General features: G+C 38.5%; 1 protein-coding gene across 3 annotated transcripts in view; it reads right to left on the minus strand.

The window, feature by feature from the left end:
- CCBL2 (cysteine conjugate-beta lyase 2) overlaps positions 1–15038 on the minus strand; it is a 60578-nt gene that overhangs the window by 20566 nt on the left and 24974 nt on the right. For all 3 annotated transcript variants that reach the window (XM_010860356.1, XM_010860357.1, XM_010860355.1), the window contains 5 exons: positions 14184–14328; positions 12068–12217; positions 6231–6317; positions 5086–5211; positions 4870–4990 (listed from right to left, as the gene is read on the minus strand). In XM_010860356.1, the coding sequence (XP_010858658.1) occupies positions 4870–4990; positions 5086–5211; positions 6231–6317; positions 12068–12217; positions 14184–14328 (629 nt within the window). The remainder of the gene's footprint in view (positions 1–4869; positions 4991–5085; positions 5212–6230; positions 6318–12067; positions 12218–14183; positions 14329–15038) is intronic.

Consider the following 15038-nt stretch of genomic DNA (forward strand, 5'->3'; position numbering starts at 1 on the left):
GCTAAAGAAAGTTCCAAAATGTAAACATATGCAATTTCAGCCTATCATGAAATATCCATCAATATTTATAAAGGTAGGAAAGCCATATAAATTGGAAGAGTTACCACTGTATTCTCTGTGAAACCCAAAAAGAAATCCCAAAAGGACAAATTAGAAAAATATTTAGAGGGTCTATTTGAAGACAGAACATTCTAAGATATATCCTCTCAAGTTTTGAGACATTTCTATTCTTCCAAAATATTCCAAAGGACATGGCGTGTTTTACTTTCCTATTTGACCGCAGAAATATCTAAACTATGTATAAGGCAGAGTATCAGTCCCTTTAAAGTAATAATAAATATCCCAAATCAGGAACATCTATTATTAAGAACAACACTTAGAAATAAATTCTTTGAAAATAAGAATTACCCAAACTAATACAAACCTAGCATGTTCTAACAATAAGTTAAACATGAAGTCAATAAAAACTATGTACACATCAAATGTAGGTTACATTCACAAAATATCAAAACCAATTAAAGTATTTAAAAGCTAAGTATTTTCTTGATGGCTATTTTGGCCATATAAAACTGAATCTTTTTGCTTTTTCTTTCAAGGAGTAAGATGATCAGCTAAATAATTTATGAGAAATTCTATACTAATTTTCCAAATATCAAGGGGTTAGTATATAAATACCAATGTATTAGTATAATCTCTTCCAGAACAGAGGTTTCTTTTGTTGAATGTAATGTCATTTTACTGAAAACTGGAGACACCATTTGAGTCAAGAATGTGACCCAGTATGAACAAATTCTACAATTCCAATTAAAAGAGTCCTAAGTAATTTAAAACCTGGAGAATGAAATGGCAACCCACTCCAATATTCTTTCCTGGAAAATCCCAGGGACAGAAGAGCCTGGCGGGCTACAGTCTACGGGGTTGCAAAAGAGACATGACTTAGTGACTAAACACACAGACGCACAAGTAATTTAAGAACATCTAGATAATCATGCCCTCTCTGTCTCAGAGATTTGGGGAGCTACAGAAGTTAAACAGAGTAGATGACCACAACACTGCATGTGCATATAGCAACAAAGAAAAAAAAAGTCTTTACAGATCGGATGATTTAGAAAAACCGTATCTAGTTTGAGTACTGGTAAGTTTAGCCTGCAGTTACACATGAAAGGCAACTGGTCTTTGCACTTCTCATGTATGACCCACCCTCCTTAAATCAACCACAGCAGCTATAACAGTTATTCACAGGTGACTTAGGCTTCAATAGAAGTCAGATAAAGATTAAGACATGATGAAGAGTGCAAGCTACACCTGGGAAAACTGTCTCTGTGACATGAAGCTGATGCTAATTTCATGATGTGTGGCCAGAATCTTATTGTATTAAAGAGCTACTATTGCACTCTGCAAATTGATGGAATAGCCATTTCATATCTTTCAGGTAACAAAGTCCACCGTATTTAACAGAATACGTTTTCACATGTTTGTACTCTCTAAATAATGAAATAGAATGAATAATGAAATGAATAATAATGATAATGAAACAGAAATGAATAATGAATTCATTTTTTTCTTGTTTTAACATCCTGAGTTGTTACAACTAAAAAATCTGAGTTAAAAATATATGTCTTGATATCTTTAGCAAATAATATCATTTACACTTTTACCATAAAGTATTTATAAGGTTTAAACAAGAAGTTTCAAGATCATTTAAAGCAATATTTTGAAAAGAATATTGCTAAACTGAGTTAAATAAAATTTAAAAGCTTTGAGTTATTGCATAGACATGAACATTTGTAAAATGTACAAAATGTTAAGCATAAAATTATATTTATTCATTAGATAGATGCCTCTTCCTCTCTCTACTTCTAAAAAATTATCAAAAATGAAATTGTCCATGTTGGTTTGATTTTCAACTGGGGAGTAGTTAATGACCTGAGACAGAGATTATCAAAAAGATGTGGGGAGGTGAACTCTGATGCAATTTTGACAAATAACAAAATGGGCTGTGCTAAGATACCACACCTTACAAATTTCTGGCTCTCTTCTTTGTTTATACATTCTCCTTTAGAAGATACATTGTCTTCCATGTGTTCCACTATCAACAAAATTTTGGTGACTTTCAAAAATGAATCCCTTCACAATTTGATCCTGACAATCAGGCCTATAATTCTACTTGTCTGTAGACATCTCCTCCTCTATGTCTCAAAGACACTGAAACTTAGCATGAGAAGCAGGAATTTCCTTTGCTCAGCTCTTCCCACAGACCTGTCTCCTTCCATTTCCATCCCTGATTAAGGCCTCATCACTGCTGAGTGGTCCAGGCTAGAGATCTCAGAATCATACTTGCTTGCCTTCCCACCTTCAAATGCTATATTCTGTGCCCTACAGTTTATACTTCTAAACAACCCCAGCATATGATCTCCACTGCCAGGGGATCGGACTTAAAATCCTCACCTGCAGCTCATTCTTACCTTTATAAAACAAATCCAATACAGAACCAATTACCCTGCCTCATCACACCTCGTCATTGCCTGTTGCAGCTGTTCTCAAAGTACGCTCACTGGTACCTTGATGATCAAATTAATTATTGACTTTTTTTAATAGAGCTTGAAAAAAACTGATTTTAAGTTTTCCACAAAATTTTCTTTAGCACTTCAAACTGCTACTGGTTATCTCAGTGGTAAAGAACCAGCCTGCCAGCGCAAGAGACATGGATTTGATCCTTGGGTTGAGAAGATCCCTTGGAGAAGGAAATGGCAACCCACTCCAGTGTTCTTGCCTGGAAAATCCCATGGACAGAGGATTCTGGTGGGCTATAGCCCATGGGGTCACAAAAAGAGAGTTGGACATGACTTAGTAACTAAAACAACAACTGGTTATCTGATGGTGAATGCTGCCAATAGTGAAACAAATGAGCATCAGGAAATGAACAATAATGGCAAAAATCAGAAAGACTCAGATGTATTTATTTCAGTAACACTTTGTTACAGGTGAATACACACAGATTTGTGATTTTTATATTGACTTCTAATTATTAAATTTCTGTTAAGAAAATTACCTCTAGCTTCATGATGAAATACAGTATATATTGTCACTAATTCATCAGATGAACACTGTGACTTCATGATACTCTATCACTAAAATATAATAAAAGTTTAAGAACCATTGGCCCCACCTCAATGAAATTTAAATTCTTTATATTCATATATAAAGTCCTTCAGAATCACCCTACTTTTCCATTCTCATTTGTGCCAGTTACTACAACACACTCTTATAAGCCAGTTAAGTATATCTTGATCTTTCATGCCATCTCACCTTAGTACACAAGTTTATCTGAGAAGACTTTTCTTTCTACTTCTCTGACTAATTCCATCTTTTGCCCACTTGGTTGATCTCCTCTGTGTCTCCACAGCAGTTTGTAATTTACCACAGATAATTATGATGTGTGCAACAACTATTTATGTATAAATACACTAATTTTAAAATTTATTGGTTCCTGCCAGTGATATTATTCTTCCCTCACCCTTTCATACTTCCTATTCATTTTATTCAACAATTATTTTCTGATTGTCTGCCATGCACAAGACCCTATTCTGGGAACTGATGATTCAGAAGAGATCAAAACATTTAAAAATTCCTACCTCCTTGCAGGTTAGAAGTAAAAATATATAGATCCTGATATTTGTTATACAGGAAAACACAGGACAGAAGGGTTTTCCTGGTAGTTCAGTAGTTAAAAATCTGCCTTGCAATGCAGGGGACATGGGTTCGATCCCAGGTCCAGGAAGATCCCACATGCCTCAGAGCAACTAAGCCTGTGTGCCACAACTACTGAGTCTGCATTCTACAGCCTTGTCCTGCAACAAAAGAAGCCACTGCAATGAGAAGTCCGAAGACCGCAATGAAGAGTAGCCCTGACTCCCCGTAACTAGAGAAAGCCTGAGTGCAGCAACAAAGACCCATCACAGCCAAAAAAAATAAAACAAAACAACAGGAAAAGGACAAAGAAAATGCACAGAGGTTTAAATCTTAAATGTGTGGTCATAAAATCTGAAAACTGAATAAATACCCCAGGGAGGTGACACTGAGTCGTTTGGATATCTGAGGGAAAACTGTTTCCAAGTATAGGAAGGGAAAGTGCAAAGACCCAAAGCTTGAAGCACAGTTATAACCCTATAGGTGATATAAGTTTGGATCACCCCAGAAGACACCATGGTATCTGTGACATGGCCTGGGTGTGTGTGTGTGTGTGTACACTCAGTCACTTCAGTCATGTCCAACTCTTTGTGACCCTATAGATCATAGCCCACCAGGTTCCTTTGTCCACAAGATTCGCCCTCCTCCAGAGGATCTTCCTGACCCAGGAATTGAACCCACGTTTCCTGCATTGCAGGCAGATTCTTTACCATTGAGCCACTGGGGAAGCCTGAGATGTAGTAGTAATGGTGAAATCCATTGCAGCAATACCTTAACTGTCACAGCAATTTCTTTCCTGTTCATCTGGCATTTCAGCATTTCCCTTAGTAGGGACAGGCCAGTTCAGGAATAAGTAAATTCCCTATGTCTTATATACAAAGTAATAGTTAGATTATTGGGGGAAAAAAAAAAAAGCTAAGAATGAAGGCAAAAGTACTACTTCTCTGGTTTCCTAGTTGTATACTGTGATCTAAAACCTTGTCTCCTAAGTTTGTACTGCTTGTCCTTCAACCTGTTCATAAATCCACTCAAACATCATTCATTCAAGTCCCGTTTTTAAGTGCTCACAGACATCTACCCATTACAAAGACTATTCTAAAGCTGTTCTGGGATTCTTTCCAGATACTCCACATGTGTGCAAACACATTTAGATTTGTGACTCTACGTAATAATTGGTACCTATTTTAAAATGCTTATTTCCAGTATATACAAGCCATTCATAAACCTCATCACTGATGCAGAGTGTGTCATATTTGATGCAAAGGTCGGCAATTACTTGGAGTTCCTCTTTGGTATACACCTACACATATGAAAGGAAACAAAAGAGCAGAGCCAATTATTCAACGTGTGAGAAAATGATGGATCAGAAGATGCATAAAGAGTTCAAAGACTCACCTTGCCAAGGGGGTTATGCGGAGTATTTAGTATTATAGCTTTGGTTTTGGAATTAAATTTGCTTGCCAGTTCTTGAGGATCTAAGGTCCAGTCAGAACTAGAGCATTTTTTCCCATCAACAGGTTTCTAAGCATGAAGAATGAAGATGTGATTTAATCAGTTAATTCATGTTTGCTGTATTATAAATAAATAACCTAATAAGGAAAAAAAAGTAGAGAAAGGCATGGCAAAGGTAACTTAATAGATAACTAACAAAGAAAAGAAACAAAAATAACTAAGATTTACTTCTGCCTTAAGAGCCCAACAGGACTTGAGTCCCATGCTCATACCTGTTAAATGGAAACATGAACTCTGTCAACATTAACAGCTGTAAAAGTGCCTAAATTCCTTCAGAGGAGCCAGCTATATGGTTACGGTTAACACGTCTGATTATGGTTAACACGTCTGATTCTATAAGGCTAATAGAAGATTCTGTGATTCACCCTAGTGTGTTACTTATTTTAATAAGATTTTTTAAAAAGACAATTAAACTATACTGTATTCCTAAAGATAAAAGTAGAGTAAAAAACCAAAACACTTCATTCAGAATTGAGTAAGTATTTATTGAATACCCAGCATACACCCTAGGATTCCCAGGGGGTTCAATGGTAAAGAATCAGCCTGCCAAGCAGCAAACCCGAATTCAATCCCTGAGTCAGGAAAATCCCCTGGAGGAGGAAATGGCAACCCACTCCACTATTCTTGCCTGAAAAATCCCATGGAGAGGAGCCTGGAGGGCTACCATCCGTGGGGTCACAGAGTCAGCCATGACTTAATGATTACCAGCACATACCCTGCACTGTTAGTTACTGGGGACTAGAGCTATAAAAGTGAGTCAGAAATGGTCTCTGACCTGGTGGTGCTCAGTCAGTAGGGGAGATACATAACCACAAAAAATACTATTACATACAAGGTAGAAGCTGTTAGATACATGGCAAACATATGATGAAGTAATAAAAATCCCCCCTTAAATAGCTGTTACCTTCAGTCATGGTAGAGATATACAGTAAATCCCAAAATGTAATCAAAGTAGAAACTTTATTGACAACAAAGTAATAGGCATTTTCAAAACTTTTTAAAAACGTAAATCATAGGGGCAGACTTACACATCTCAGGGGAACAAAAACAGGTGTTGCTCCAGCCATTCTCACCATGGACTCATAGCAGTCAAAGAAAGGCACTATCACTATGACCTGGAATCAAACCAAATAACGAATCAATCAATAATTAATCCATTTAACAAATACGGAGAAGGCAATGGCACCCCACTCTAGTACTCTTGCCTGGAAAATCCCATGGACGGAGGAGCCTGGTAGGCTCCAGTCCAGGGGGTCGCTAAGAGTTGGGCACGACTGAGTGACTTCAGTTTCACTTTTCACTTTCATGCATTGGAGAAGGAAATGGCAGCCCACTCCAGTGTTTTTGCCTGGAGAATCCCAGGGACGGGGGAGCCTGGTGGGCTGCCGTCTATGGGGTCACACAGAGTCGGACACGACTGAAGCGACTTAGCAGCAGCAGCAGCAGTGTACATACTATGTGTGAAGCACTATACAACATGCTAAGATGCAGCAGTGCACTTTGTCTTCACACACCTGAGTGAAAAAGACCTTGGGAACAAACTTGTCAGGAGCCTTAATTGGACCCCTTGATTTCCTAGGGAGCTCTGTGGATAGGCTTGCAGTGGGACCCTTCAAATCGTATGCAAAATTTTCTACATGCATAGGTTTATTTTTCTGGGAAAAGGGTCCACAGCTCTCATTATATTCTCAAAGGGATGATCTAGCCAAAAACAGTGAGTTTAAATTTCAAATTAGAAAATAAACAATCAGCAGCACAGCAAGACCAGAAGGAAAGAGAGCACTGCAGGGATTCTCTCTGTTATGGTGTAGTAATTTCTAAGTATCGTCCTGAGAGAAGAACAGGGAAGCCTGCGTGCAACAGTACATGGGGTCACAAAGAGCTGGACATGATTGCGTGACTGAACAACAACAACAAAGACATTTCTTTTTCAAAAACATCACCAAACAGAGAGAGAATGCAAGAAGACAGGATGCTACCGTTAATGTCTGATACCCACAATTTTCCTCCAGGTGACTTATATCTGGATTCTTTTTTCCTAGCTCCTTTGCTCCTACAAGGTCCTGTAGGCTACTACAGGCTCTCTCAATCTACTCATGGCCTGTCTCTCAGGTCAGTGGGCCAGACTAACCTATCCAGTTGGTATCTCTTCTGCAATATGCCAGTCTGGACCTAGTATCCCTGACTTTTTGCTTTTCTATAATGAGTTTAAACACGTGATTTATATTCATCGTCGACATTCAGTTTTTCTATCTTTTTTTACACGCAGCAATACTTCACAAACATTTAATATTATTTAGTTTTAATGCATTGTTTTAATGGCTATTTGAGAGTCTACTGAATTCTAGGATAATTTTGTTATAGTTTGTATAAATAACAGTACAGTGAATTAGTGACTGCACAGTTTCTCCATTTTAGTGCTTGTTACTGCTAGACTAAAGAGTATAAACACCTTTTATGGTACTCTTTCTCTCTCTATATATATATATTCAAACTGCTTTTGAAAAATCTGCCAACAATGTATAATTTTACAAGTGTACACTTAAATTGAAGTAAGTAGGGAAAATTACTAGATCACTCAGGTTCTGACCTAAATCAAATCCCTTACGATTATACAGTGGAAGTGAGAAAGAGATTTAAGGTACTAGATCTGATAGACAGAGTGCCTGATGAACTATGGATGAAGGTCCGTGACATTGTACAGGAGACAGAGATCAACACTATCCCAAGAAAAAGAAATGCAAAAAAGCAAAATGGTTGTCTGAGGAGGTCTTACAAATAGCTGTGAAAAGAAGATGCGAAAAGCAAAGGAGAAAAGGAAAGATACACTCAATTGAATGCAGAGTTCCAAAGAATAGCAAGGAGAGATAAGAAAGCCTTCCTCAGTGATTAATGCAAAGAAATAGAGGAAAACAACAGAATGGGAAAGACTAGAGATCCCTTCAAGAAAATTAGAGATACCAAGGGAACATTTCATGCAAAGATGGGCTCAATAAAGGACAGAAATGGGATGGACCTAACAGAAGCAGAAGATATTAAGAAGAGGTGGCAAGAATATACAGAAGAACTGTACAAAAAACATCTTCAAAACCCAGATAATCACAATGGTGTGATCACTCTCCTAGAACCAGACATCCTGGAATGTGAAGTCAAGTGGGCCTTAGGAAGCATCACTACGAACAAAGCTAGTGGAGGTGATGGAATTCAAGTTGAGCTATTTCAAATCCTAAAAGAGGATGCTGTGAAAGTGCTGCACTCAATATGTCAGCAAATTTGGAAAACTCAGCAGTGGCCACAGGACTGGAAAAGGTCAGTTTTCATTCCAATCCCAAAGAAAGCCAATGCCAAAGAATGCTCAAACTACCGCACAATTGCACTCATCTCACATGCTAGTAAAGTAATACTCAAAATTCTCCAAGCCAGGCCTCAACAGTGCATGAACTGTGAACTTTCAGATGTTCAAGCTGGATTTAGAAAAGGCAGAGGAATCAGAGATCAAATTAACAACATCCATTGGAGATCATCAAGAAAGCAAAAAAGAGTTCCAGAAAAACATCTACTTCTGCTTTATTGACTATGCCAAAGCCTTTGACTGTGTGGATCACAAAAAACTGTGGAAAATTCTGAAAGAGATGGGAATACCGGACCACCTGACCTGCCTCCTGAGAAATCTGTATGCAGGTTTAGAAAGCAACAGTTAGAACTGGACATGGAATGACAAACTGGTTCCAAATAGGAAAAGGAGTACGTCAAGGCTGTATATTGTCACCCTGCTTATTTAACTTCTATGCAGAGTACATCATGAGAAACGATGGGCTGGATAAAGCACAAGCTGGAATCAAGATTTCTGGGAGAAATATCAATAACTTCAGATATGCAGATGATAACACCCTTATGGCAGAAAATGAAGAAGAACTAAAGAGCCTCTTGATGGAAAGAGGAGCATGAAAGAGTTGGCTTAAAGTTCAGCATTCAGAAAACTAAGATCATGAAATCCAGTACCTTCACTTCATGGCAAACAGATGTGGAAACAGTGACAGACTTTATTTTTCTGGGCTCCAAAATCACTGCAGATGGTGACTGTAGCCATGAAATTAAAAGATGTTTACTCCTTGGAAGGAAAGTTATGACCAACCTAGACAGCATATTAAAAAGCAGAGACATTACTTTGCCAACAAAGGTCTATCTAGTCAAGGCTATGGTTTTTCCAGTAGTCATGTATGGATGTGAGAGTTGTACTGTAAAGAAAGCTGAGTTCCAAAAAATTGATGCTTTTGAACTGTGGTGTTGGAGAAGACTCTTGAGAGTCCCTTGGACTACAAGGAGATACAACCAATTCATCCTAAAGGAAATCAGTCTTGAATATTCTTTGGAAGGACTGATGCTGACACTGAAACTCAAATACTTTGGCCACCCAATGCAAAGAGGTGACTATTTGAAAAGACCATGATGCTGGGAAAGACTGAAGGTGGGAGAAGGGGATGACAGAGGATGAGATGGCTAGCTGGCATCACCGACTCACTGGACATGAGTGTGAGTAAACTCCGGGAGTTGGTAACGGACAGGGAGGCCTGGGTGCTGCCATCGATGGGGTCACAAAGACTCGGACACGACTGAGCGACTGAACTGAACTGAACACTAAACTGCCTTTAAGTTTGTGTTGGTTAAATTAATGGCACCTAATTATCATCCTAGATTTCTACTTTTTACTATTTATATTTCCTGTTCAAGGCTTGTCTCACTGAGTTACAGGAAGCCCTTACATTCTAAAGTTCCTTTGTTTGTACTGGCCATCTAATTCACAATGAATATTTTCTACACAACGTGCTATGTTAGGCTTTGGGTATTGCAGAGGACAAGACATGAGCCAGGAATGGATGTTTTCCTGAAGTTCATTAGACTGTGAAATTCTTAGGGACTAAGATGACCCATCTTTGCAGCCCTGATGAGACACATCATGCCTGGTATGAAGTGAGAGCTCCACGAAGGAAAGGAAACGGGGGAGGCAGCGAGGTGGAACTGAGAATATACCTGACACTCTTCCCTGAGATTTCCTTATTTTTACAATGGAAATGATTCCCCTCTCTTTTTGACGAATATTTACCGAGCACTCGCTATTTCAACTGCTGGCTCTATAACAATAAACTAATTTTTCTGGAACTTAAATTCTACAGAGAGAGACATAATAAATAAGAAACAAGGAAGTAAATTAGATAATTTCAGATAGTAATAAATATTATAAGGAAAATAATAGGCCTATATGATGCAAAGTGATGTGTGTGGTTTCAAAATATTAGATAAGTTGATCGGTGAAGAAGAATAGAGAAAAGATGGCAAAAGGCTGAGCCTTGGGACACACCAACAGAGTGCAGAGAAGGAGGAAGCAGCAAAGGAGTAACACGATCAAAGCCTGAGCTGAAACTTTCAGTTATGGGAATAAAGGAAATTACATATATGAAAGTATGACTGTACTTCCTTACCATGATTCCTTAAGTAACTTATTGTTTGGCAGAGCAGAGGGAATAGAGATCTAATAGAAAAGGTAACACAAAGTCACAGAGGTATCTTTCATAAAGGAGGTACAGATAAAGTGCTGGGGGGGTGGTGGTTCAGGACCTCCCTGGTGGCTCACTGATTAAGAATCTGCCTGCCAATGCAAGGGGACACAGGTTTGATCCCTGGTCCGAGAAGATCCCACGTGCCCTGGAGCAGTGAAGCTCCTGCGCCACAACTACTGAAGCGCCCTCTCTACAATAAGAGAAGCCATTGCAATGAGAAGCCCACACACAGCAACGAAGACTAGCCCCTGCTCACCACAGCTAAAGAAAGCCTGCACTGAGCAATGAAGACCCAGTGCAGCCACAAAATTAAAAAAAAAAAAAAAAAGTGCTGGCAGAGTTCAAAGAAGGGAATTAACAATACAGATCATGGCAAATATTCATTCCTCAGACTGGGCTTACCCAACACCTCTCTGGAGCTTCCTGGACCTATATTAGCAGAGTTCATCACTTCTTCCTCTTGTCACCATGGTAACTTACACATTCCCCACCACTGCCTACCACACTGCATCCTTCTGTATCTGTTTACAAGTTCATCTCCTTCACTAAACAGGGAACCTCTTCCACATAGAAACAGTCTTTTAAAAAAATCTTCTCTCCCACATCGTCTAGCATATCCTCAGTAAATTTTGAATAAATGGAAGAGCTGAGTAAATATGAAAGCAAGGGTCCTGGAATGATAATGGGGAAGCAGGAGCAGAGCTACTGAGGTCAGTGCTGAAGTGGGTTTTATATCACTTCACTAAATTAAAAAGTCACTCAGTTGTCTTGTTATGCATCCCTCACATGGTGCTGCTGACAATACAGGGCACAAAAAGACAGTGACCAAATACTTGTTGATTGAGTTCATCTTCCCATACTACTGCTAGCCTCTTTTACCTGCCCTTATGTAAACAGGCTGTAAACAGAAGAATAAACAACACGCAACAAAAGTGAATAAATCTCACAGACAAAATGATAAATGAGAGAAGTCAGACTCAAGAGTATATACTGTATATTCTATTACATCAGGTTAAAGAGCTAGTAAAATGAATCTCTGACAGAATACAGAAGACTGTTACCTCTGGAAGAATACAGACTAGGAAGGGGCAAGAGGGAGCCTTCCAGGTTGCTGGAAATGTACTCTATCTTCATCTGGTTTGTGGTTACAGGGAGACAAACATACACACACAAGTAAACATTTACTAAGTTGTACTTAACAGTTTTTTGTGAACTTGACTGCATACGTACTATATTTGAAAAATACTTAAAATAAGCATGAAAAAAGTGAAAATATAAAGGCAGCACGATAATGTTAATATACTTACTTCATCCCCCTCATCAATCAATCCTTGAATGGCATTAAAAAGAGATCCATATGCTCCTACTGTCACAAGGATTTCTTCATTTGGATTGATTTGATTGTGATAAAACTTTTCATATAGGCAGGACAGAGCTTTCACAAGTGATGGATGACCCTGTTGAGTGAAAAGGAAGAACAAAACCTTGAATTTAATTATGAGACCTACTTCTTTGAGATAGTTTGGCTCTGAAATGTTAAAAATTTTTTAACATTTAGGTTTTACAGTTCTCTAACGTGTATTTTTATGGCAACAAATTAAAAACAAAAAAATCGTTCCCCTTATTTTCAGAAGGTTCCTGAATGAATGGTCATGATGATTTGCTAATGATTAAAAACTTCCCTATTAAATGACTGATTTTTGAATACAAAATTTCAAGGTATCAGCTTTGTTATCTGATATCTTGATATTTGCTTTTTTCTGCCCAGCGTCTGCATCCTCTTTTTGCTTTCAGTAACCACCTTGATTTTCAGTCATTTGCAGAAAATATTAGTAAGTGTCCAAGTGCAGGTCTTGTGACTTTGTTAGGAAAGCACCAGGCTCTGGAGTAATAAACTGGGTCAGGATGCAGGAGAAGAGGGAGATTGCTTAGCTATATCTTGGCTTACTGAGGTAAAAGAGTACGGCTCCCTCTAAGTTGTCCATCCCAGTTCATATGAAGAGAAGGCGGAATTTTTTTGTTAAGGATGTATTTACTTGTCGTCTTTTTATTTCTTTTGTAACAGTGGCATGTATGTCCCAGAGCCTCACCTGGTTAAAATCCATAAAAGTGAAGCCAGAGCACATTTTTCATATTTTGAAATTAGGAAGTAGTATAGTATTAGAGAAGCTGGTTGTAATTAGTAATAGAAGGTCAAAAAATATACACAAATTGTTGAAAGAGCAGCAAGAGACAGTTGTCACCCCTCCCAGAAATCCAAAATTCTCTTTGAATTCATTTTAATAACAGGTTTAACAAATTCTAGCAAAGGGTGATATGAAAGCAACTATAAACACTATACATCTGCCCTTACAGTAATAAGGATTTGTGCTTAAATTTTTAAATTACAAAGTGACTCATGATTCATATAAGTAAAATTAGGCAAACGATACATAAAGAAAAATTATCTTTCCTCAAAATCTCTTACCTCCCATGCCCTGAGGTGACCAACGTCCACAGCCTGCTGACACCGCAACCCCATCCCCACTGCTACACCGATATAAACACACACACACATATATATACACTCATATATATTCACAAAAGCTGGAAAATATATGAACGATGGGTATAGGGATGTTCCAATAAAACCTTACTTACAAAGTCAGGGATTGGTTGGACTTGGCCCATGGACTATAGCTTGCCACTCCTTGCCATGGATCAATTTAGGGAGAACTGACACCTTAACCATACTTAGTCTTCCAATCTATGAACATCATATATCACTCCATTTATTTAGGTATCATTTAATATCTCTCAGCAAAGTGGTGTAGTTTTCAGTGAACAAACGTTGTATATATCTTTAAAAAATCACTTCTAAATTTCAGTGTGTTTAGATATTATTGTAAATGGCATTTTAAATAATTTTACTTTTTAACTTCACTTTTAGTACGACAGAAATACAACTGATTTTTGTACATTGGCCTTGTGTCCCGAAGCTTTGCTCAATTCACTTAGTAAGTTGTGGTACTGGGAACTCTCTGGCTCTAGTAGGCATTGTAACAAGAAGGATGAAGTTGGGCTGAGGCAGAGAGAAAGTAACTAGTTGGAAATAAATGATATTAATGAAGAGACCAGTGATGAGGCTGCATAAGTATGAAAGGAGAGAAAACATGTCTCAAGTGAATACTCTCCTTCCTTTGTTGCCATGGGAACCCCATCTTGGAATAGTAGTAAAGGAGGGGCCGAGACAGGACTGTGGAGAAGCTGGAATTAGGGGACAGCTTATCCTCAGATATAAGGGCAAGGGTGGGGGTTCCTTTGCCCATCAGGTTAGGATAGTTGGTTCTAGAAAGCCAATTACAGAGAAGTGACAGAAGTATGTTCACACACAATACAATACAAAATACACACTCACACCACACACGGTGCTCATATACTTACAAAGCCCCGTGTGTACTGATTCAGATTATCAATTGCTGCAATCTTGGATAATTCTTCCTTTACATATACAGGAGGGGATATATCTGGAAGGCCTTGGCCCAGATTCACAACAGAAGGGTCTGCAGCCAGTTTGGTAAATTCAATCCTAAGATAAAAAAGACTAGTGTTAGTAAGAACTATGATTACAAAGTTAGCCTTTTATACCTCATAGTCTTATAAAACTGAAAAATAAGATTTAGTCTTATAGATCAAAATAAAATTAATGAGTTCAAGACAATTTTACCATCTACAAAATGACTTTGTCTAGAAAAATGATGGTTGAACCAATAAACTTAATGTTTCTTACAAATCTCAGTTCCATGATGCCCATATTTTAATCACATTTTTTTTTCCTCAACCATCTGCTGCTGCTGCTGCTGCTGCTGCTAAGTCGCTTCAGTCGTGTCTGACTCTGTGCGACCCCATAGACGGCAGCCCACTAGGCTCCTCTGTCCCTGGGATTCTCCAGGCAAGAATATTGGAGTGGGCTGCCATTTCCTTTTCCAATGCATGAAAGTGAAAAGTGAAAGTGAAATTGCTCAGTCATGCCCAACTCTTAGCGACCCCATGGACTGCAGCCTACCAGGCTCCTCCGTCCATGGGATTTTCCAGGCAAGAGTACTGACTGGACTGGGTTGCCGTTGCTTTCTCCGGCTAGGTTCTCTCATTAGAGAGTAAAGCTAACAGGAAAAGTTCATACATTAAGAAGGTAAGTTTCACAAGGTCATCACCCAATTTGTCCCTTTCTCTGTCCATTTCCAGTGCCTAGCACAGGGACTGGCACATTGGCTAAGAGAATAAATAAGTGTATGAATC

The sequence above is a fragment of the Bison bison genome, unplaced genomic scaffold (assembly GCF_000754665.1).
Source record: "Bison bison bison isolate TAMUID 2011002044 unplaced genomic scaffold, Bison_UMD1.0 scf7180017864466, whole genome shotgun sequence".
Lineage (NCBI taxonomy): Eukaryota > Metazoa > Chordata > Mammalia > Artiodactyla > Bovidae > Bison > Bison bison.